Genomic DNA, 24,357 nt, shown 5'->3' with positions numbered 1-24,357 from the left:
AGTCCCACACACTGCTAGAAGGCCAAATATTTTTTCAGAGCTAGATGCAGATAAAAATTACTTTTAATTTGCAACCTGATGGAGGTCAGTATAGATGGACTAATAGAGAAAGTCCCACACACTGCTAGAAGGCCAAATATTTTTTCAGAGCTAGATGCAGAAAAAAATTATATTCAGTTTGCAACCTGATGGAGGTCAGTATAGATGGACTAATAGAACAAATCCCACACACAGCTAGAAGCCCAAATATTTTTTCAGAGGTAGATGCAGATAAAAATAATTTTTAATTTGCAACCTGATGGAGGTCAGTATAGATGGACCAATAGAGAAAGTCCCACACACTGCTAGAAGGCCAAATATTTTTTCAGAGCTAGATGCAGATAAAAATTATTTTTAATTTGCAACCTGATGGAGGTCAGTATAGATGGACTAATAGAGAAAGTCCCACACACTACTAGAAGGCCAAATATTTTTTCAGAGCTAGATGCAGAAAAAAATTATATTCAGTTTGCAACCTGATGGAGGTCAGTATAGATGGACTAATAGAACAAGTCCCACACACAGCTAGAAGCCCAAATATTTTTTCAGAGGTAGATGCAGATAAAAATTATTTTTAATTTGCAACCTGATGGAGGTCAGTATAGATGGACTAATAGAGAAAGTCCCACACACTGCTAGAAGGCCAAATATTTTTTCAGAGCTAGATGCAGATAAAAATTATTTTTAATTTGCAACCTGATGGAGGTCAGTATAGATGGACTAATAGAGAAAGTCCCACACACTGCTAGAAGGCCAACTATTTTTTCAGAGCTAGATGCAGAAAAAAATTATATTCAGTTTGCAACCTGATGGAGGTCTGTATAGATGGATTAATAGAACAAGTCCCACACACAGCTAGAAGCCCAATATTTTTTCAGAGGTAGATGCAGAAAAAAAATATATTCAGTTTGCAACCTGATGGAGGTCTGTATAGATGGATTAATAGAACAAGTCCCACACACAGCTAGAAACCAATATTTTTTCAGAGGTAGATGCAGAAAAAAAATATATTCAGTTTGCAACCTGATGGAGGTCAGTATAGATGGAGTAATAGAGAAAGTCCCACACACTGCTAGAAGGTCAAATATTTTTTCAGAGCTAGATGCAGAAAAAAATTATATTCAGTTTGCAACCTGATGGAGGTCAGTATAGATGGACTAATAGAACAAGTCCCACACACAGCTAGAAGCCCAAATATTTTTTCAGAGGTAGATGCAGATAAAAATTATTTTTAATTTGCAACCTGATGGAGGTCAGTATAGATGGACTAATAGAGAAAGTCCCACACACAGCTAGAAGGCCAAATATTTTTTCAGATCTAGATGCAGATAAAAATTATTTTTAATTTGCAACCTGATGGAGGTCAGTATAGATGGACTAATAGAGAAAGTCCCACACACTGCTAGAAGGCCAAATATTTTTTCAGAGCTAGATGCAGAAAAAAATTATATTCAGTTTGCAACCTGATGGAGGTCAGTATAGATGGACTAATAGAACAAGTCCCACACACTGCTAGAAGCCCAAGTATTTTTTCAGAGCTAGATGCAGAAAAAAATTATATTCAATTTGCAACCTGATGGAGGTCAGTATAGATGGACTAATAGAATGATGCTATGCCCAAAAGATTTTACTTCACTAGGTGCCGTAAAAAAATTGGTATTCTATACACAGGTGGTATATCTTGCAACACAGATAGGCTACTCCACTGACTAACACACTCTGCAATAGGACAAAAAGGATTAGCTTTGCTAGATTCAGCCAAATGCTGTGAAAAAAACTTGCACAGCACTGGCACAGACCTGCCTGGCAAAAACTGATAGAAACTGATGTAACCTAGTCCTGAAAAGGACTGCAATTACAATTAGTCTTTACTCCCACAATCTATCTATTTAAGAGCACAGACCTGCCTGATAAAAGTCGTAGGAAATGCTGTAACCTAGTCCTTAAAAGGACTGCAATCACAACTATTCCCTACTCCCAAGCTATCTGTAGATTTGTGCGAAAATTGGCTTGAAATTAACAAGGTATAGCGCACACAGCAACAGCGGTGCCGTCTAACACGCAGCTGCAGCAGTGAGAAAATGGTGGCGATGGGGAAAATGGCTTGGTCTTATAGGGCAAGGACATGTGACATACACTGCCAATGACAGATGCCCTTGCTTGTGTGAAAAACAGCAGTTCGCTTCGTGTGTGCGCTGCTGATAGGCTGACAGATTGCACCTCCCCACTGCAAATGCGAGAAAGAGAAAAAAATGTAGATCTTCATTATTCCTGCAGAGATCCATCCCCTGCCCCTCCCCCCACCCCGCTGTACACTCAAACTGCGTATTAACATTAATTTTCATCATTACTGAGAAAAAATCCAGTTATGATTTTGGTGCACGGACAGTTATCGAACATAACCTCGAACAGCCGAATTTTTCTCAAATCGTTCGTGTTCGCCGAACGGCTCGAACACCGCCCAAAACAGCTCGAATTTGAGATTGGCGAACAGTTCGAGTAGAACAACGCTCATCTCTAATCTGCACTGCCCCATTGAATAACATTGGTACAAGTGTTGTCCGTTTTTTTCACAGACAGCACTTGGACCAAAAATACGGTTGTGTGAAAGAGCCATTAAAGGCTGCCAGTTAGGCTGCCTAGCTGCCTAACTGAAAGTGCAGCTACTTGCATTTTGAATTATAGCCGGCTCTGCAGCCTATCTGTGTACAGTGAGCTGTCAATCAAAGTTTCAGAGCTTGTGTACAGCTGCCACTCACAGTATAGTGAGTGATGTGTGACCACTGACTGTTCCTGCTCCATGCACATCCCCATGACTGAAAGCTTGCAGTTCCTGGGAGGAAATAAGTTAATATTCTCCTGGTAGCTGCCCTTTCAGTAAAATGGCCAGGAAGCATTGTAACACTATTTACCTGCAGATTAACCCTGTATCTGCACCTTAATAGCGAGGTGACAGGTTTACTTTAAAATGTAGAGGAGTCTAACCTAGATTGTGCTATTATTTTCATGGGCACTCATTTGCATACAAATATTATACTCTTTTACTCCATATACTTTTGGTTGTAGAATTCTTAAAAATACTTGGTTTGCCTTATATATATTTTGCTCTCATTAATTTTATGTCACCATATTCTTAGGATAAATTCTATCTGGAGTTGAGCAGATGCATTCTGGGCATAAAGGGGTAAAAATAAAAGAATGGTAAGAATTTGTATTGTTTTTCACTTTCATCTAAAATTCTTGTATTCCCTGACTTTCTTGTGCCTTCTTACTCTTACTGCACCACATCTGGAGATCTTACTGTACAGCACCTTCTTGAATAAGCTCTTGTAGACATTTGCTTCTGTTTTACAGTACTTTGCAGGATGAAACCCTTATTCATCATTATGTATGATGTATGAAGACTATGTTGCAAAAAAACACAGCAAAAGCGATGAATGTGAACATAGATTAAGTGTTTTTATTATGATGTCTTTATCGTAATTTTTTTGAGAACTAGTAATTAGGAAACCTCATTATTTATGTGACAGCTTATAGATATAGCCATATATACTAATTTCATCTAATCATTTTAAAACAGTAACTCAATTGAATTTTTTAGATTTACAGTGTGTACGGAAAGTATACAGAGTATTACAGACCCCTTTAAATTTTTCACTCTTTGTTTCATTGCAGCCATTTGGTAAATTCTAAAAAGTTCATTTTTTTTCTCATTAAAGTACACTCTGCACCCCATCTTGACGAAAAAAAACAGAAATGTAGACATTTTTGCAAATGTATTAAAAAAGAAAAACTGAAATGTACCAAATGGCTGCAATGAAATAAAGGGTGAAAAATTTAAAGGGGTCTGAATACTTTCCGTACCCACTGTATATCAAGTATTCTGCAGTTATTTCCAAGTCTGCCTAGTAGATGACTTTTGCATTACATTTATATTGAAAATTTGGGGTGCTTCCCTGCTCCTAGTCGTACACTTAGCAGCCGCCGTCTTCAGCTGTTTTCGTCGACACTCCGGTCAGTCTCCAGCAGTTTGTGACCTGCCGGATAGCTACAGTTTTTGCTGGGCGATCAAGAGGTCACAACTCAATGTAAGTCTATGAGAGGCAGAAGGAGACCAGAACAAGGCTCTCATAGACTTACATTGAGAGCTTGTGATCATTAGCTGTAATCCGGCATGGATTTCATGTGTCTAATTCTAGACACATGAAATCCATGAGACATTATACGTAATATGCTCCAGCAATGATTCTAGAAAATAATCCATCACCTCCTGCCTATGCATTCATAAAACTGTACATAGCTTGTGAGAATGAGCCTTAAAATGTGTTTGTAATTGTAAACATAATAAACTCAGTTTACTGCGGATAATGCAAAAAAGTTACTTTTCTATCAAATCAGCAGCAGTCTCAGACAGAAAAGAACAATAAAACTTTTCTTTCTTATTATGCTCGGATAGCAGGATTTAAGGAAAATTCTGTTTCTAAACATATATGTATAATTATCTGGTAAGTTAAAAAAAGAATATAATCATTAGAAACTTGACTTCTAGGGATGTGGACACTAGATGGCAGCAGCATCACACAAGTTTCCCTTTCACCCCCTTTTTTTATTATTAAAGACTGCAATCACCTCTGTGGCAGTCACAACCGTATAGCAAAGTCAGCTTCCTCCAATGCCCATTTTCTTTATTAATCCTATTCAAATAGAGAATATGATCTCTCTGCGCCTCTGCACCCAAAGCCTAGTGGATCAGTTGGAAACTTGTTTGAACAATTAATATGAATTTCCTCTGATCAAAAGCTTCTTATAGATGTAGATACTGATGCTTTAACCCCTTCCCATCTGCATAGAAATAGTAATGACTGCAGCCTGGAAATCCTTAGCAGCTTGATAATTCTGCCAGCAAAGAGAAACACAGCATTATGTTAATTCTGCAGATGAAGCACAATAACTGTAATGATAGCCATATCAGTGTAATGCTTCTCAGTAGACATATTCAATAGAATACAATATAAAGCACATGTGACAGAGGTTTCTTTTTCCTGCTGCTCTGTGTTACACTGCTCCCTTGATACTTTTCTATTTTTGCAGGACCATGCAGCTTGGTTTTTAAATATTCTACAAGTTAGCAAAGGCAGAAAGAGTTCAAAGACATCAGCAAAAGTCACAGATAAATCCCAGCCTGTGAATGTGGAATTATGTGAAAGCTTTTAATAGGAGATATCCTTCTTAGCTACACCAGTCATTACTGATGACACTGCTATGAGAATCCATCCTGTCTCAAGGAGACATCAGTTCTTCGCTTCTATATAAAAAAAGAGGGTCAATTTGTCCTGATCAAGAACTGTAAATGAACTATCCAGACACTTAATAAGGTTCCAATGTCCTTTATATTCCTGGCTATCCTTCAAGATCTATCTTATTTTTTTTCGTAAAGGGCCATAGAACAAGAGATCACTTTAATTAGGATTCATTATGTGATCTCCAGACTTGTGCTGAGATCACTGCAACAGTCCTATAGCAATGAGAAGGAAAAAGCAAGCAGCTACCAGCAGAACGCCTAGAAACAGCACAGGCTGCTGAGAGGGGAATCATACAGTGTGCTTATTCCTCAGCTCCTTCTGCATCTCTTCCCAGACACACACTGCCTGGACGGAGCACATCTTATGGACTGCAAGTTGGCTGAAAGTTTAACTCTTGCAGATTGAGCATTTGATGCTATAGGGATTGTTACTGCTGCATCTCCCAATGATGTCATGTGAAGGAACCTAGTGCAAGCTGCCTGCCTTCCATCATCTACATGTCTAGTATGTGGGGTTTTCCTCCTGTAGATGGAAGGAGACTGGTGCTAGGGAGGTCTCTGTGCAGCTTCAGTCTCTTTCCCCTCTTTGTGCTCAGTGATGGTTGAGTCCAGCTCCTTCTGCTGCCTGCTCTGTACAGTGTAGTGTCTGCTGCGATCTCTGTTCTCCAGCCACGATCCTCCTTCCTTGCTGTGGATCAGACCTGACTGTATTCCCACTGCCTGAGTCGCTGTCCGTTCAGCACCAGTAACCCCCAGCTTCTCCCACCGCTTGGACCTCACCAGGAAGGTGTCTCTTGCTGCTGCTGCTTGCTCTCCTGCAGAGGCTCGTCTGAATCTTCATGATGACATGAGAGGCAACTTCAGGGGGCGTCATAACCTGGATCACTTCTCCATTTTCTGGCTATTTGATTGTATTGGTGATCAATCTGGAGAACGGTGAAATATCGTTGAGGAATCCGTGTGGATGTGTGGAGACTACAGAGACATGACTGCGCTGGGGACATTGAAGTATCTGCTGTTTGTGTGCATAGGATTCCTCACTGCAGCTAGGGGTAAGATTTATGCCTGTTACTTACTTGTGTCAGGAGCTTCTTGTACTGCTGATCAACCAGTGTGGCCACTGGATGGCTGAGGTGGAAGCCCCCTAAGTTAGACATAGTGAATCCAGAGCTTTTAGCTGCAAGGAACAGACTTGAGCCTGGATGCCGGCAATTCAAGAAGAGGTTAATATGGAGATCTATGCATTGTGTGATAAATGATGTGCTAACTCCATATGGCTAAGGTGCTAGCCCCCCAGCTCCCCATTAGTGGATTACAGGGCAGACTTTTTAGCTGCATGGGTTACATAGGAACCTGTGAGGATCTCACCAATGATGGATATTTAGATGATGTATTGATCATCATTGCATTGTGTTATGAAGGATATGGTTACCCCAGATAGGTAAAGAGGTGACCCTCAAGTCCTATAGTGTTGGGTTACAAGGCAGACCTTTTAGCTGTATGCATTACATAGGAACCTGTGAAGATCTCACTAATGATGGATACTTAGTTGATGTATTGATGATCATTGCATTGTGTAATGAAGGATGTGGTTACACCAGATAGGTAAAGAGGTGACCCTCAAGTCCTATATTATTGGGTTACATGGCAGACCTTTTAGCTGTATGCATTACATATGAACCTGTGAGGATCTCACCAACGATAGATACTAAGATGATGCATTGATGATCATTGTATTGTGTGATGAAGGATGTGGTTACACTAGATAGATTAGGTGGTGACCCTCAAGTTAGTAGGTTGCAAGTAAGAAGCAGCAGACTTTTGTATCAATCTGAAGTGAATCTGGATCCTGGCAATACCGCTTTACATGAAGGGAAAGATGTAATGGCTTATATTTTGGGTGATATAGGATAGCTGAAGTGATAGCCCTCAAATCCAAGAAGTAGACTTTTAGATGTTTGGAATAGATGGGGATCTGCACAATGGCAATGCTGTTTTTTTTTATAAAAGGGTTTCTTGGTGATCTATCTTTACACAGTGTGATAAAGGATGTGATAACTCCAGGGCAGTGCACTAAACAGTAATATACTTAGGAGCCTAGAGAAAAATGGGATGTAGTCATATATCATTTACTGTACCAGTGTCTGCATCCACCTTATAGGGAGATTTATTGCACAGATCCTATGATGTTTTACTCAGTAATCAATCTCCACCAGATAATTTATTGTAACAAGTTGCCACCATTAATGACTTGCTGTATGGTATTGAGTGGAAATAGAATAGTTACAATATTCCAAAACACAGTACAACATCGATATCTTATCTCCTACTTACATTTTTGTCCATGTTTCTTAGTTTCTTTCCTTTTCATTAGTCAAAAGTAGGCTTAACTTTTGATGTATTGGCTCTTTACATGAATTAGGCTTCTATTTTTATGCAGTTGCTACACTTTGTTATATACATTGTGCCATGGAGTGAGATACAAAGGTGTAATGCTATTACTACACTGGCTGGGCTCTAGTCCTAAATAAGTGTGTCTAAAGTTCCTTGAACCAATGGGAAAAGTGTTGGCTATTCAATTGTTTTATCCTTTACATGGTATTGCCATAGAGATTTATTAAATTACCAGATTATGATAATAATACTAAAGGGGAGCTCATATTCAAAGCTTTCTTTGCAAAATTAAGCATTGCAATCCCTTCTTTTAATAACCTTGCTAAAAGGCATATGTACACATTTAGAAAATATGAATTTTCTATTCAAGTGTATACACATCTTAATATATCACTTCTGGCTATGAGGTGTGATGCCCTACCAGGATCTCAGAGTCATAGTTGTGTGCACAATATACTTATATGGACTATTGCATTGACCTTTATTTGTACACCATGTCTAAACATCAGCCTCTAGTTAGTGCACAACCTTGGTCTACATGGCTGATTATTTATATTACTAATGCTATTCTTTACATGAAAAACACCTTTCCTTACCATAAATCTACATCCCAGAGTCACTTAATTTTCATTTTTATTAATGAAGATCTAAAGTACAGTGTGAATATCCAGAACATGACTATGTCTTTTGTACAAGATGTCCTTCCTAAGTAAATAATGTAACTCAATTCATATGTGTATCTATGAACGTTGATGATGTGTAGGCTGTATATTACAATGTGCTCAGAAATAAAATATAGATGATATAGATAGACTCATTATTACCGCTTGTTTACATGGTTTATGCTGAAGGCGACCTTGCAATCTGATCTGGTAATGAAGAAGCAGGAGGAAGTGTGTGATGTTCTCTGTGCAAGCTCTGAATACATCTCCAGACTGAGCAATTCGTGTGTAGCCTGTAGATGCAGTAGACATGCTGTGTGTGTGCGTGGCTGTGTGTGGGCTTTTCTTCTCAAATGTTCCTTCTGTTCCTCTCTCTCGCTCTCTCCTTCCCCCTACAGTAATTTTATAAGTTCAGTTCAGACTTTATTTTGTGTATTTGAAGGTGGATGTCATAGATTTTAAGGTTAACCCCTTCAGGACCCAGCCTATTTTGACCCTAAAGACCTTGGCATTTTTGTCAATTCTGACCAGTGTCCCTTTACGAAGTAAAAACTCTGGAACACTTCAACGGATCCTAGCGATTCTGAGATTGTTTTTTCGTGACATATTGGGCTTCATGTTAGTATTAAATTTAGGTCGATAATATTTGCGTTTATTTGTGAAAAAATCAAAAATATGGGAAAAATTTTTAAAATTTTGCAATTTTCAAATTTTGAATTTTTATTCTGCTAAACTAGAGAGTGATGTGACACAAAATAGTTAATAAATAACATTTCCCACATGTCTACTTTACATCAGCACAATTTTTGAAAAAAAAAAAATTTTGGGTAGGAAGTTAGAAGGGTTCAAAGTTCATCAGCAAATTTTCTTTTTTCCAGCAAAATTTGCAAAGCCATTTTTTTTAGTGACCACATCACATTTGAAGTCCCTTTGAGGGGTGTACATGACAGAAAACACCCAAAAGTGACACCATTCCAAAAACTGCACCCCTCAAGCTACTCAAAACTACATTCAAGAAGATTATTAACCCTTCAGGTGCATCACAGGAACTAAAGCCACATGGAAGAAAAAAATGAACATTTTTATTTTTCTAACAAAAATTTTATTTTAGCCTAAATTTTTTAATTTTCACATGGGTAACAGGATAAAATGCATCCTAAAATTTGTTGGTCAATTTCTCCTTAGTACACTGATACCTCATATGTGGTCATAAACCACTGTTTGGGCACACGGCAGGGCTCAGAAGGGAAGGAGCGCCATTTTACTTTTTGAATGGAAAATTAGCTCCAAAAGTCAAATTGCGCTCCTTCTCTTCTGAGCCCTGTCATGTGCCCAAACAGTGGTTTACGACCACATATGAGGTATCAGTGTACTCAGGAGAAATTGACCAATACATTTTAGGATGCATTTTATCCTGTTACCCATGTGAAAATTAAAAAATTTAGGCTAAAAGAAAATTTTTGTGAAAAAAAAAGTACTTTTTTGTTTTCACAGATCATTTTGTGAAGCACCTGGGGGTTCCAAGTGCTCACTATGCATCTAGATAGGTGCCTTGGGGGGTCTAGTTTCCAAAGTGGGGTCACTTGTGGGGGAGCTCCACTGTTTAGGCACATTAGGGGCTCTCCAAACGCAACATGGTGTCCGCTAACAATTTGAGCCGATTTTCCATTCAATTTGTTAGCGGACACCATGTCGCGTTTGGAGAGCCGCTGTGTGGCCAAACATTGGAGCTCCCCCACAAGTGACCCCATTTTGGAAACTAGACCCCCCAAGGCACCTATCTAGATGCACAGTGAGCACTTGGAACCCCCAGGTCATTCACAAATTAATCTGTAAAAATAAAAAAGTGTTTTTTTTTCCACTTTTTCATTTTTATGAATCAATTTGTGAAGCACCTGGGGGTTCCAAGTGCTCACTATGCATCTAGATAGGTGCCTTGGGGGGTCTAGTTTCCAAAATGGGGTCACTTGTGGGGGAGCTCCAATGTTTGGGCACACAGCGGCTCTCCAAAAGCAACATGGTGTCCGCTAACAAATTGTCGGCTCAAATTGTTAGAAGACACCATGTTGCGTTTGGAGAGCCGCTGTGTGGCCAAACATTGGAGCTCCCCCACAAGTGACCCCATTTTGGAAACTAGACCCCCCAAGGCACCTATCTAGATGCATAGTGAGCACTTGGAACCCCCAGGTCCTTCACAAATTAATCCGTAAAAATAAAAAAGTGTTTTTTTTTCCACTTTTTCATTTTTATGAATCAATTTGTGAAGCACCTGGGGGTTCCAAGTGCTCACTATGCATCTAGATAGGTGCCTTGGGGGGTCTAGTTTCCAAAATGGGGTCACTTGTTGGGGAGCTCCAATGTTTGGGCACACAGCGGCTCTCCAAAAGCAACATGGTGTCCGCTAACAAATTGTCGGCTCAAATTGTTAGAAGACACCATGTTGCGTTTGGAGAGCCGCTGTGTGGCCAAACATTGGAGCTCCCCCACAAGTGACCCCATTTTGGAAACTAGACCCCCCAAGGCACCTATCTAGATGCATAGTGAGCACTTGGAACCCCCAGGTCCTTCACAAATTAATCCGTAAAAATAAAAAAGTGTTTTTTTTTCCACTTTTTCATTTTTATGAATCAATTTGTGAAGCACCTGGGGGTTTCAAGTGCTCACTATGCATCTAGATAGGTGCCTTGGGGGGTCTAGTTTCCAAAATGGGGTCACTTGTTGGGGAGCTCCAATGTTTGGGCACACAGGGACTCTCCAAACGCAACATGGTTCCAATTTGTTAGTGGACACCATTGTGTAGTGTATGTCAGGTTGGTGTGCGGTGTGGTATATTGTAGTGTATACACCACACACACACACACACACTACAACACACACACCAACCTGACATAGCCTACTAAGCTGAGTACGCCCTAGACTGGGATGAGTGGGACGGGCGGGACATTTTGTGTGCTGTGTGCGTGTGTAAAAAAAAAAAAATAGAAACTTTATTATAGTGTGAGTGTACGTGTGTGTGTGTGTGTGCTTGGTGTAACCTTCTGCAGTCACGTGTGGGGGCTGTCAGGCGTAGGGGGCTGTCAGGCGTAGGGGGCTGTCAGGCGTAGGGGGGCTGTCAGGCGTAGGGGGGCTGTCAGGCGTAGGGGGGCTGTCAGGCGTAGGGGGGCTGTCAGGTGTACGGGGGCTGTCAGGCGTACGGGGCTGTCAGGCGTAGGGGGGGGGCTGAAGAGATGGAGGAGCCAGCAGCTGCAGCAAGGGGGGTGATCACTGGGGCAGGAGCCGGCAGTAGCAAGGGGGGTGATCACTGGGGCAGGAGCCGGCAGCAGCAAGGGGGGTGATCACTGGGGCAGGAGCCGGCAGCAGCAAGGGGGGTGATCACTGGGTTTGCGGGGGGGGGGATGATCACTGGGATGGGGGGGTGCACACTGGGGATGGGGAGTGAACACTGGGGACAGGGGGGGTGAACACTGGGGGGGTGAACACTGGGGTCAGGGGGGGTGAACACTGGGGACAGGGGGGTGAACACTGGGGACAGGGGGGGTGAACACTGGGGACAGGGGGGGTGAACACTGGGGACAGGGGGGGTGAACACTGGGGACAGGGGGGGTGAACACTGGGGGAGGGGTGATTATTGGGAGGTGGGGGGTGATATCACTGGGACTGGGGGATGGTGGGTTTGATCACAGGAGCAGGGCATTTACACTGAGCCTGCTGCTGCTGTGATCACAGTCCACCGGCTGTCAGAAGGAGAGCAGCAGCCGGTGGATGAAGACGTGGGAGAGGGAGCAGAGGGAGCGGAGGTCGGGGTGCAGGTATGAAAGTGGAGGGGGGGTCGGGGGTGGAGGGGGGGGCAGGGTGGAGTGGAGGGGGGGTCGGGGGGGAGCGGGGGCAATACTACCTGATGCAGATCAGCGGCGGCAGCAGGCGATCAGCGGCGGCAGCAGGCGATCCACGGGGGGGCAGCTGCAGAGGGTCCACGGGGGGGCAGCAGCTGAGGGTCCACAGGAGGCAGCAGCAGAGGGTCCACAACGGCCGGCACCCGATCCATGGACGGGCAGTTGCGGCCATCATTAAAAACTCCCTCCACATCTCATTGGGGCTAGTATCCATGTGACGCTAGCCCCCCAATCAGATCTGGGGGGAGGGGGGGACAGAGGTGACACTCCCCCCAGCCAATGGCTGATGCTGTAAGCATCAGGCCATGCCCAGATTTAAATATTACACCAATTTTCATTGGTGAAATATTTAATTCATACCGATTGGCAGTTTCATTAAAAGTGAAAATGAAACAGCCAATCGGAGGGGTCCCAGGCACGGGGGGGTTAATCCACCCCCCGGGGGGTCGACTTCAGGATGTCCAGTTGCAGTAGCAACTGTGACACCTGAGCGACCCCGCTCGCAGGCGCTGCAGGGGGTCTTTCCCTCCATGTCACAGACGCTGTGACATGGGTCGGGAACGAACTGTTTTCCATGTCACAAACGGTGTGACACGGGTCGGGAAGGGGTTAAAATGTCAGTTTATCTAAATTTATATCTCATTCCTCTACTATTAAAGGACTTGTCCATTGTAATTTTGGTGTGAATTAGATTGATGTGTAAGTTATAGTATAAGGCTAGGGTCACACCATCGTATTTTGTCTCATCCGACAGAATCGGGCCGATTTTGCTATTCACACTCTGATCAAACTCTTGTCAGAGTTTGATCAGTGAGCCCACAGTGTTATCCAATTTTCTCAGAAGAGTAGAAGATGGAAGAAAAAAATTCTCCATCTTCTCCATTCTGTCAATCCATGAAAATCGGACCGCACTCCGATGGCATCCGAGTGTGGTCTGATTTTTTTCACGGACTCATTGATGTGCATGGCTGAGTGAATCCGAATATAGGATGCAATTTGTACATGCTGTGATTTTTTCTTGGTCCTAGGAAAAAATCAGACATGTACACTTCCCAATCGAATAACATTGGTCCGAGTGCGATTCGATGTTTTGCCGGATCACACTTGGACTGAAAATACCATTTCTACATGAGAAGTAAAATCAAGATTTATAGAATATTCATCTGTAACTGTTGTAAAGCAATATCTTTCAGCAAGCATAGACTGGATCTGTAGTAGCACAAGAAGTTGGAGAACATTATTAAAGAGCATAGTGGTCACTAGGGCCATTAAATATGAACTCTGTAAAGAATCCATTCCATAAATCTGTGAGAGCTATACACAAGCGTGACTATTATGGTTCAATTTGTTTTCTAGGTTATATTGTAGTCTTTTGGGATTTCTGTCCATTTCCCTCAACAGTTGTGTGTGACAATTAAAGAAAAATATACTAAACACAAGACTTATAAGGCAATGTCTGTCTTTGGAGTATAAAGTTCTTGAACGTATATACTATGCTCTGTAGAGTGAATAATTCAGGCTCTGCTGTTTATTCAACCTTAATATAACCAGTCGGAAATCTATTTCATTTAGGCTTTTCTCTGTTTCATTTCATATGGATGTCTTAGAAGTGAAATGGTCAACGGTGAAGTCTCAGGTGTGTTGCACTGGCTGACCTGATTTTAGTAGTATGCCTCCTAGCTTCATGCTCAGGATGAAGGCTTTGGTAAATCTGGGCACCTGCAGCAGATCTGATGCTGGAACGTTTCAAGCACTAGCTTGCAGGTTTTAGCATAAATCCTTACATACTTTAATAAACCCAGACATGATGGATTTGAAACTTGGCATTTACACACATTTTGAATTCATAAGCTGTGGTGTATATGGAATTTAGAAGTCTTCATATTTCACTGTCACTGTTCTGTGCATAAGCAAACCGAATCTACTATACTGTACATTGTACTTTGTGGGAACATATAGCTATATCCAACTATTGCTTAGCACATGCATGACTCAATAATGTATCGATTTATGAGACTACATAGTTACCCCTTGACCTCACCATATGTATTGTAACGCTTCATCTGGTATTTTAATACTATCTGTGCTTTCAAGAACAAGATCTTACTCATTGTAAATGCAAGCTGCACATCTGAAGTTATTATGCATGAAACTAACACCGAAGAAAGAAGGTATCAGAGATACTGCTTATGCTAAATAGAGGTTAACTGAGGTATAGAAGCAGAGATTCATTGGAAAATACATACAAATGACAGAACATGCATTTTTCATTATGAATATCTGCTCATCTTGTTAACACATCTGTCAGAATACTGGAATTATACAGTTAACAGCAAGAAAATCTTCACTACTATATCTTTAAAACTGGTGGGCTGCGTCAATCAGAAGGGTGTTTAGTAGACTATCTTTGGTTGCCAGGCAACACTAATGTTTGATCATTTTTTCATTGTTCAACTTCGTCACACAAATGTATATTTCTTTCTCTGATGAATGCCATAAAGAACATTTCTACCCAAAACGCAGTTTTTATACAGATGCAAAAAGTGTACATGTAAACAGTAAATAATTTTGCGGGGGATTTCTCTGCAACAATATCCCAAATGCATTTTTCACCATTCGTAAACTGAGAAAGCTAGGGACACTGTGGGTGGTGAGGTGCAGAAATGAGTGATCACCTAAGCTGTGTGACTCCCTATATTACCATGCAACTTTGTAAATTCTGTAGGTTTTATACCCAACAGTGTACAAGCTGGGAAACATAGAATTAAGGACAAGGTGTATTTCTACCATTAAAAATTATTAAACAGTTTACATAAAAATAAAAAAGACTAAGTTGATGATCCGTAAAGATCTCACTACAGGGACCACCACCGATCATGATCAAGGGTATTGAATGTTGTGGTGTTTGAGCATTTTCTCTCTTTTGTACGGATCCTGATTTAAAGCCTCTACTATAGAATAAGAACAAGAACAGCAGGTGCATTTCTTCAGGCTTTATATGTGAAATCTCTACGCATTCTTTGCTGTCTCAGTGTCATTATACAGCTTATAGCAACATCCAGCCCAGCTTAAAATTGCCTACAGAAACTAATGTATATGCCCCATATCTGGTGCCCTGCTTTTGATCTCTACTGCTGCCTTTTCCAAGTGCTGAAGAGGCTTCCTTTGGGACCAAAATACTCACTGTGAGCTAGGCATAAAGTCTGAAGCACCTGTCCATTGTGTAAGAACATTCTGTTTGTGGTCACCTGGCAGCTCTAAAATGGCCACCACAGACAGATTTAGCCCCAGCAACCTTGCTTACCAGATCCCAGGGGTTGTCCTTGCCTTCACTCTTTAATCTCTGCACAGCGATCTGGACATAAACAGGGGCCCTTGGGCTGGGGCCATGGAATAAGCTGCTGATTGGTGGTGCAGGCTGGCAGGAGTGGTCAGCATCAATAGGGCAGGAAAAGTACAAAATAAGATACTTTAGGAATAGTGAGAAACACAAGCCGAGGTAAAAACAAGGAACAATGTTTCAACAAGGCACAAAGAGACTGGACTGAACAAGAGAAACACAAGTCTATATCTGGCAGCTTCCAGCAGTAAGCTGGAAGCTTAAGTAGGGTGTGGTGCTTACCAATTGGCTGGAGCAGTGAGCTGATAACTCCAGCTGAACAGAGTATACACCCACTGGACATAGCCTAGAGCCTGCACCATCCAGAACTTCTGGTTCCAACATCTCTTCTATCACCAGTTCAGAATGAATATAGCACTGCCTAGCATCAGAAGAAGACATTCTAAGAACAGGTCCTGGTGGAGAAGTGACACACTGGCATGGCTTACACCATTGTTGATGACCTCAGTGCTTCTTTCATTCCTGCTGTCTATAACAGTGAGAGGTGGCAGTGGAGGTACAGAGATGGGTGATTCAGATTTTTCACTGCATCCTCCATGTGACTGCAGTGGTTATTTTAGTCCTAGAAGAAGTGTCTCAGCACTTGGCAATGGCAGAAGCAGGGACAACAAGTAGGGTAGATATGGCATCCAAGGATTATTTACATATAGGCTAAGTTTTTATCTGTCCTGGTATGTCTAAAAAATGAAGTATTTAGGCAAGGAACTGAAAAGTAATATGTTTTATATAGGGAATATAAATTGTCTCCAGCTCATCTAAACTTATTGGGGTATATTCAACCACAAATTTGTGAACTGTTTCCTAAAGCAATTAGAAGTACTTTGACTGCAAATCTGAAATAAAATACAGCATTTTACCTGAAGAACCCTGCAAAACAAGTAACTCAAAGTATCTACCAATATACTGAAATGCTTCTATATAGTAGTTTTCCATCTATGTATAAATTGCTAAACGGTCTTTAATGGTGGACATACACAATAGGAGCTGAATTATAGACTTTATTGCAGTAGTAAGCAATTTTCTTGATGTATTTTGAATACACATTTAGTAGTCGGTTCCTTTTGAACAGCAGACCAATAATATGCAAAGTGGTCACTAGTGCTGATGTTAGTGCTTCTTTCTTGATACAATGGATAAACGGGCTGAATGAAAAGCTTTTACTGGTAAAATGATGTTGAATGTTCGAGCTGAACGGGGGATTGCTGTTAAAGCTGATCAGGAAGCGGACGAGCTATAGTCCCAGAACAGATAATCTGAAAGAAGGACCAAGTCAGATCTCCGCTTCTCAACAAGTAATACAGTGCAAGGTATTGAAATATAGGGCAAGGACAAGCAGTGGATACAGAATTAAGCCAGTAATAATTATGTAAAAAATGCAGCAACAACTTGGTATTAGAGATGAGTGCATAAGGACAAATTCAAATTTTCCCGTTTGCACATTTTTTCCTGGGAAATTCAATTTGTGGAGAAGTTATTTTCTACAAATTTAATGTTCCGTATTATGCTCTGGGGTCTTCTCAGACCCCAGAGCATAATAAATATATTATGTAAAATATAACAAAAAAATTGTTATACTCACTAAATTCACTTCCCTGGCGCCTCCAGTACTCACTGCTATCTGTCCAGTCCTCGTAACATCCTCTGATCCCCTGCCACTCATGTTGGAATCTTCGGTCCTATTGCACTGTGCCAGACTTTAAGGTGTCATGGTGCCATGGGAGGACTCTGAGAAAGCGCGCAGGAGGTCAACGGCGTCATGATGACCCATCACGAATGATGGGAGATCAGAAGATGGGGCGAGGATGGTGGGCCAGTGAGTAGCGAAGGTGAGCGGTGAGGTGAGTATAATTATTTTTTAAAAAAACTTTTGATGGCCCATTATGATTCAGAAAAATGGCTGTCAGTCACCACCTTTTGCTGAATGCACATGGAAACGATTTACAAAAAAATACTACGTTTTGGCAAAATGCAGATTTTTCTTACATTTGAGTCAAGTTCAATCCCACTGGAAGTTATGCGCTCATCAAGAGGCAGTCTCCTGCCATTTATCCATCTCTATTATAAAAAAAAGGTTGGCACTACTCTCAAAAATAGGATAAACATGTGCAGTGCACAATATTTAGGAGAGTTCAAATATAACGTATCAAAAAGTATATTGTCACTCACCAGGTAGTAAGATAAAACAGCAGTTTATTTTCTTTGCGTGGTTGAGAGGTATATAAAAAGAACAATGTACAATAAGTCCACAGCCCATGGTCGTTTCATGCACAGAGTGCTTTCTCAAGGTCCATCTCTGAGTGGTTCATTGCTGTGCCACATCTTTTGCTAGGTGAGTATTCCGATGCACTGTTCACATGTCCTTATATAATATTTCTATTTGTTCAATTTCGAAAAGACAAACAGAACTGATACCTGGAATTAGAATTCTCTGCATTGCTGTGTCAAACTAAAACAGAGGGGCCCCATTGATTTATATGGAAGGAAACGTTCTGCATGTAGGAGTTTCACTTCCATTCGAAAAATAAACAAACAAGAAGCAGACCAAGGGCGGACATATTACTGGTGCAACCCGTGCAGCCGCACAGGGGCCCAAGAGGTAAGGGGACCCATTTTCACCCCCAAAACATGTGAAATTGTATTTTTAATGAATTATTGGACTGCAAAGAGCCCTTTTTACTGTTCTTACACAGGGGCCTTTTTTCTTCCTGTGTTTGCCAGTGAAGCAGACAGATCCTATATAAATCAATGGGGGATCCTATGCTCTTCTGTTTGACACAATAATGCAGAGGATGCTAATACAATTTATCTATTCTGTTAGTCTATTCTAAATAAAATAGACAAGCATAAATAACACATGGACATTTGAACATAGTTTAAGTCAAACAGTATGCACAGGCGCCTGGCAGCAGTTGATTGGTGAGTTATCTATTATCTAAGAATTAAGCCTTGCTCAAGCTTCATCAAATGGAGACCCTACAAGGCTTTTGAGCAGAACTTGTACTTGCACCATTGCCATATGCATGCATTCTTAGGTTTATATAACATTGACTAATGCAATTCTTTACATTATGACAAATGATTGTGAATTTGGCTCACCAGTTCCAATATAATCAAAGCAAAAAACAATTGTAAAGTAATATCTAAATATAATTTAATATTAGAGATAAGTGCATATAATTTCCCTGGAATTTTACAAAAATTTGTATACCTCAGAATATGGATTTTTTTTACAATTTGCTCCACGCAATTTCAGCAAAATAGTGACTAGCTGGCCACGTTTTATGCTGAACCGTTGAGGGCTGGCATTAAGTGAAAAAAGAAATGAATACTCATCCCACCACCCACCTGTCTCGCTGCTCCTCCAGCCTACCACTTGGTCTTCCATGCCTCGTCTTCTTTAAACCTTTCCCTTTCATGTGCATCTTCTTCAGCCTGCTTCACCCTGAGAGATCCTATAATAATAAGGAACATTTAATTCACATACAATAACTTTGATGCAAATTTTATTTCTCTGATAAATTTGCGTGATTTCTGTGAACAACTGCTGTTTGTGAAAAAAAAAATGCTATGGGATGAAAAAAATGGAATAAAGAAACAAATAGCAAATAATAAAAAAATATAAACTTGTCTTTTATAAAACATACAGTTATGTAGAATGAAATAAATGCTCATATGTATCTATCATTAATGTAAAAAAATTCATGAGCATGTACCACAAAACTATTGTATAAATAATACAGCAAATTTATATCCCCAAGCAACATCCCTAAAATGCCTCTGTTACAAAATGTATCAACAAACCGATGTAGAAGAAGAAAGGTGTCTAAATGTCCGTGCTCCTCCACATACAATGATGATCTCGTGTCCGATGAATAGATGTAAGAATTTTATTAGTAGCGGCTACTCACTGAGGAAGCGGACAGGACGTCCGTGAAACGCGTTTGAATGTGGCTTTTATTTAATAAAATTCTTACATCTATCCATCAGACATGAGATTATCATTGCATGCGGAGGAGCGCGGACATTTAGACACCTTTCTTCTTCTACATCGGTTTCTTGATACATTTTGGAAACCCTGCTAGGGTTGGTGTTATCTGCAGCTCTCCACATTAGCTCTTATATTTGCTGTGCATCATCACAACATGACAAGATGAGTGTCCTTTTTATTATTCAACCATTGTTTCATTGGGTAACAGCACCATTTGCGCCCCTATTCTATTCTATTTTGTTTTTTAAGTATCTGTTACAAAATAGGATATCTTATAATCATGTAAAAAAAAAGTTAGTTTTTCTGAAATGGGGAGAGGAAAAAATATGTACTGGTGTAGCAAAGATTATCATGACTCATAAACTCATAATGCACCATCTTGATAACTTGTCACAATGGGCTATCTCACATACAAGGATGAAGAAAACATTGCGCAAGCCATTTACTGATGTCAAGTTAGGTGTCGAAATTAGACTTCTTTGTGCCCTGACATTCCATTGCTGTGTTGAGTCAAGGGAACCTTTGCTGGATCTGTAGCTGGATTTCCAAACTGTTATAATACTTTATGTTATTATACTTTATTTTTCATTATAGAATTGTGGTTATTTTTTCAGACTTGTTGTTGCCATAAGGTTTTAACATAAGTGTCAACAGGACATGCAGTTATATTGCTTGTCACTGTGGAGGGAGCTCCAAGTTAAGTCATTTTCTTGACTTTTCTACATTTCTTCTATCATAATAAGCAGCGTTAACATGATTGCTCCTAGAAATCACTGCAAAGTTAAATTGTTCATTAAACATAGTAATAATTATGAATAACTAAAACTGTTTTACAGGGGTATTCACACAATAGACACTTGCTTCATTTTTGTAAATACCATAAATATCTGATAGACAAGAATCAAAATTAGCAGCAGAATGAGACAGATATTAACCTTGCTCTTTCCTTAACCCCTGTAGACTTCTATGGATTGAGCCACACATCCATATAGCCACCTCTCCATCTAGGGTCTAGTCAGATGTAGCTTCACTTCACAGGCAAAATGGGTTCAAGAGACTTTTGTTCTCTTAATAGATGGAGGTCCCACCTCTGGGATATGTATGACATATCCTGTGATTTGTTATCATTTCCTAAAGTAACCCCATTTATGTAATCTGAGAGCACCATATTGTAGGAGCCGAGAACCTTATTACAGTGATGTGTCACTTACTGGGCTGTGTTTTGCTGTTTCAATACAATCAGTGTTTTATCAGCAGTAGACTATCACTAGAGGACAACTGATCTTGTGCCTCCTAATCCAACTATGCCCCTAGCACTGAATAGCAGCTCTCTGTCACTATACAATGTACCCAGAAAGCTGTGGTGTGGGTGGGATTATACACAGCTCAATAACTGAGCTCTGCTAGATCTGCTGCTGAGAAAACTGACTCTACCATACCCAATAAACTGATACATTGCTGGATTCAGGGTCTCTGTCCTTACGTCATGATGATTTAATATCTTTCAGATTACATAGCAAAATGCTGCTGACAAATAACCTTTAACCCTTAACAACATCTGACGTACTAATACGCGTCTGTGCCCTGGGACTTAAGAGCCAGACCCGTATTAGTACCTCATGGCGATTGCGCGCGCACACAGGCTGTGCGGGCGCGATCGCCGCCGGGTGTCAGCTGATTGTCACAGCTGACACCCGATACTATGTGCAGGGAGCGGCCCTGCACCGCTCCCAGCACATTAACCCCCACGATGCTGCGATCGAAGTCGATCGAAGTCGATCGCAGCATTGCGGGGGCAAGGGGAGGTGATCGCAGATATTCACCTCCTCTTCCGGCTTCCAGCGCTGTCTGCAAAGGCTTCCCGGGTGTTGCCATGACCACCCGATGTCGTCATGACAACATCCGGGTCACCAGGCAGCAGGAAGATTGTTTGGACATGCGCAGTGCATCTCCAAACAATCTTCTCCCCGTCCAGCGCTGACAGCCTGCATGACACAGGGATGGTGCTGCATTCCTGTGCCATGCAGGCGATCAGAGAAAAAAAAGTGAAAGTACCAGAGTGGGACAGAGTAAAAAAGTGTAAAAACTCCCAGAAAGTGAAAAAAAAAAAAAAAAAAAAATTGCAAAAATAAAATAAAAAAAAATAAAATAAATAATCCACCAAAAATAAAAATATAATGTATCCATCAATAAATATTATTATAAAAAAAACAAAAAAAAAAACAATAAAAGTACACATATTTGGTATCGCCGCGTCCGGAACAACCTGACCTATAAAACTGTCCCACTAGTTAACCCCTTCAGTGAACACGGTAAAAAAAAAAAAAAAAAACGAAGCAAAAAACAATGCTTTATCACCATACCGCCAAACATAAAATGGAATAACACGCGATCAAAAAGACAAATATAAATAAAAATGGTACCGCTGAAAACATCATCTCGTCCCGCAAAAAACAAGCCAAAATACAGCTCCATCAGCTGAAAAATAAAAAAGTTATAGCTCTCAGAATAAAGCTATGCTAAAAAATATTTTTTTCTATAAAATTGCTTTTATTATGTAAAAGTGCAAAACATAGAAAACCGATATAAATGTGGTACCGCTGTAAATGTACTGACCCGAAGAATAAAGCTACCTTATCAATTTTACCACACGTGGAACAGAATAAAAAAAAACAAAAAAAACACAATTCCTGAATTGTTGGTTTTTGTTTATTCTGCCTCCCCAAAATCGGAATAGAAAGCGATCAAAAAATGTCACGTGCCTGAAAATGGCACCAATAACAACGTCAACTCATCCCGCAAAAAACAAGCCATCACATGACTGTCTGCCAAAATCTGGAAAAATTATAGCTCTCAAAATATGGCGATGCAAAAACTAGATTTTACAAAAAATGCTTCTTTTAGTGTGTGACAGCTGTCAGTCATAAAAACCCCATATGATTCTGGTACTGCTGTAATCACATCGACCCGAAGAATAAAGTAGTCTAATCACTTATACCGCACGAGGAACGGCGTCAAAAATAAACTCTTGGGTGAGGATTGGGCTAGGGTTAGGGCTGGGTTTGGGGTTCGGGTTGTGCTAGGGTTAGGGTTGTGCTAGGGTTAGGGTTCTGCTACGGTTACGGCTGGGGTTGGGGTTAGGGTTGGGGTTAGGGTTGTGATGGGGTTGGGATTTTTTTCAAAAGAAAAAAAGATGACGATATGGCGACTAGTGTTGAGCGCAAGTGCTCGCTACTTGAGTTTGCATCGGGTGCTCTGGTATGCATTGCGTATCGTGGGTATTTGAGTGACATGCTCGAGTCTCTGCCCCATAGGCTTCGCGGCCAAAAAAACTTTACAGGGATTGCCTGCCATGCACGAGCGATCCCCGCATGTTTTTTTTTGGGTGTCTAATAACCATGAAACATGCGGAGCAGGGACTCGAGCATGTCACTCGAGCACACGCTGTACATGGTGCATACCTGACTACCTGATGCTAACTCAAGTAGTGAGCACTTGCGCTCAAGACTAATGACAACTTATTCAATATGATGACCTAATGTAAACAAATTCTGTGTCGTACCTCTGGGTTCAAAATGTTCACTATACACCTTAATAAAATCCTTGAGGGGTATAGTTTCTAAAATGGGGTCACTTGTGGGGGAGCTCCACTGTTTAGGCACATCACGAGCTCTCCAAACGCGACATGGTGTCCGCTAACAAATTGAATGGAAAATCGGCTCAAATTGTTAGCGGACGCAATGTTGCGTTTGGAGAGCCTCTGCGTGCCCAAACATTGGAGCTCCCCCACAAGTGACCCCATTTTGGAAACTAGACCCCCGAAGGCACCTATCTAGATGCATAGTGAGCAATTGGAACCCCCAGGTGCTTCACAAATTGATTCATAAAAATGAAAAAGTGTTTTTTTTTTCACTTTTTCATTATTATGAATCAATTTGTGAAGCACCTGGGGGTTCCAAGTGCTCACTATGCATCTAGATAGGTGCCTTGGGGGGTCTAGTTTCCAAAATGGGGTCACTTGTGGGGGAGCTCTAATGTTTGGGCACACAGGGGTTCTCCAAACGCAACATGGTGTCCGCTAACAATTTGAGCCGACAATTTGTTAGCGGATACCATGTTGCATTTGAAGAGTCCATGTGTGCTCAAACATTGGAGCTCCCCCACAAGTGACCCCATTTTGGAAACTAGACCCCCCAAGGCACCTATCTAGATGCATAGTGAGCACTTGGAATCCCCAGGTGCTTCACAAATTGATTCATAAAAATGAAAAAGTGTTTTTTTTTCACTTTTTCATTTTTATGAATCAATTTGTGAAGCACCTGGGGGTTCCAAGTGCTTACCATGCATCTAGATAGGTGACTTGGGGGGTCTAGTTTCCAAAATAGGGTCACTTGTGGGGGAGCTCCAATGTTTGGGCACACAGGGACTCTCCAAACGCAACATGGTGTCCGCTAACAATTTCAGCCGATTTTCCATTCAATTTGTTAGCGGATATCATGTTGCATTTGGAGAGTCCCTGTGTGCCCAAACATTGGAGCTCCCCCACAAGTGACCCCATTTTGGAAACTAGACCCCCCAAGGCACCTATCTAGATGCATAGTGAGCACTTGGAACCCCCTGGTGCTTCACAAATTGATTCATAAAAATGAAAAATTGTTTTTTTTTTCACTTTTTCATTT

At 41.0% G+C, this 24,357-nt stretch overlaps 1 protein-coding gene across 2 annotated transcripts in view; it reads left to right on the top strand.

The window, feature by feature from the left end:
* The first annotated feature begins 5,554 nt into the window (after positions 1-5,554).
* CSMD1 (CUB and Sushi multiple domains 1) overlaps positions 5,555-24,357 on the top strand; it is a 2,980,041-nt gene continuing 2,961,238 nt past the window's right edge. For both annotated transcript variants that reach the window (XM_073675393.1, XM_073675394.1), the window contains exon 1: positions 5,555-6,393. In XM_073675393.1, the coding sequence (XP_073531494.1) occupies positions 6,306-6,393 (88 nt within the window). In that variant the 5' untranslated portion in view covers positions 5,555-6,305. The remainder of the gene's footprint in view (positions 6,394-24,357) is intronic.

The sequence above is a fragment of the Phyllobates terribilis genome, unplaced genomic scaffold (genome assembly GCF_046119375.1).
Source record: "Phyllobates terribilis strain yellow unplaced genomic scaffold, ASM4611937v1 Scaffold_3__8_contigs__length_932513732, whole genome shotgun sequence".
In the NCBI taxonomy this organism is placed as follows: Eukaryota; Metazoa; Chordata; class Amphibia; order Anura; family Dendrobatidae; genus Phyllobates; species Phyllobates terribilis.
The sequence above is the reverse complement of the archived record's forward strand: the minus strand, read 5'-3'. Positions and strand labels throughout refer to the sequence as shown.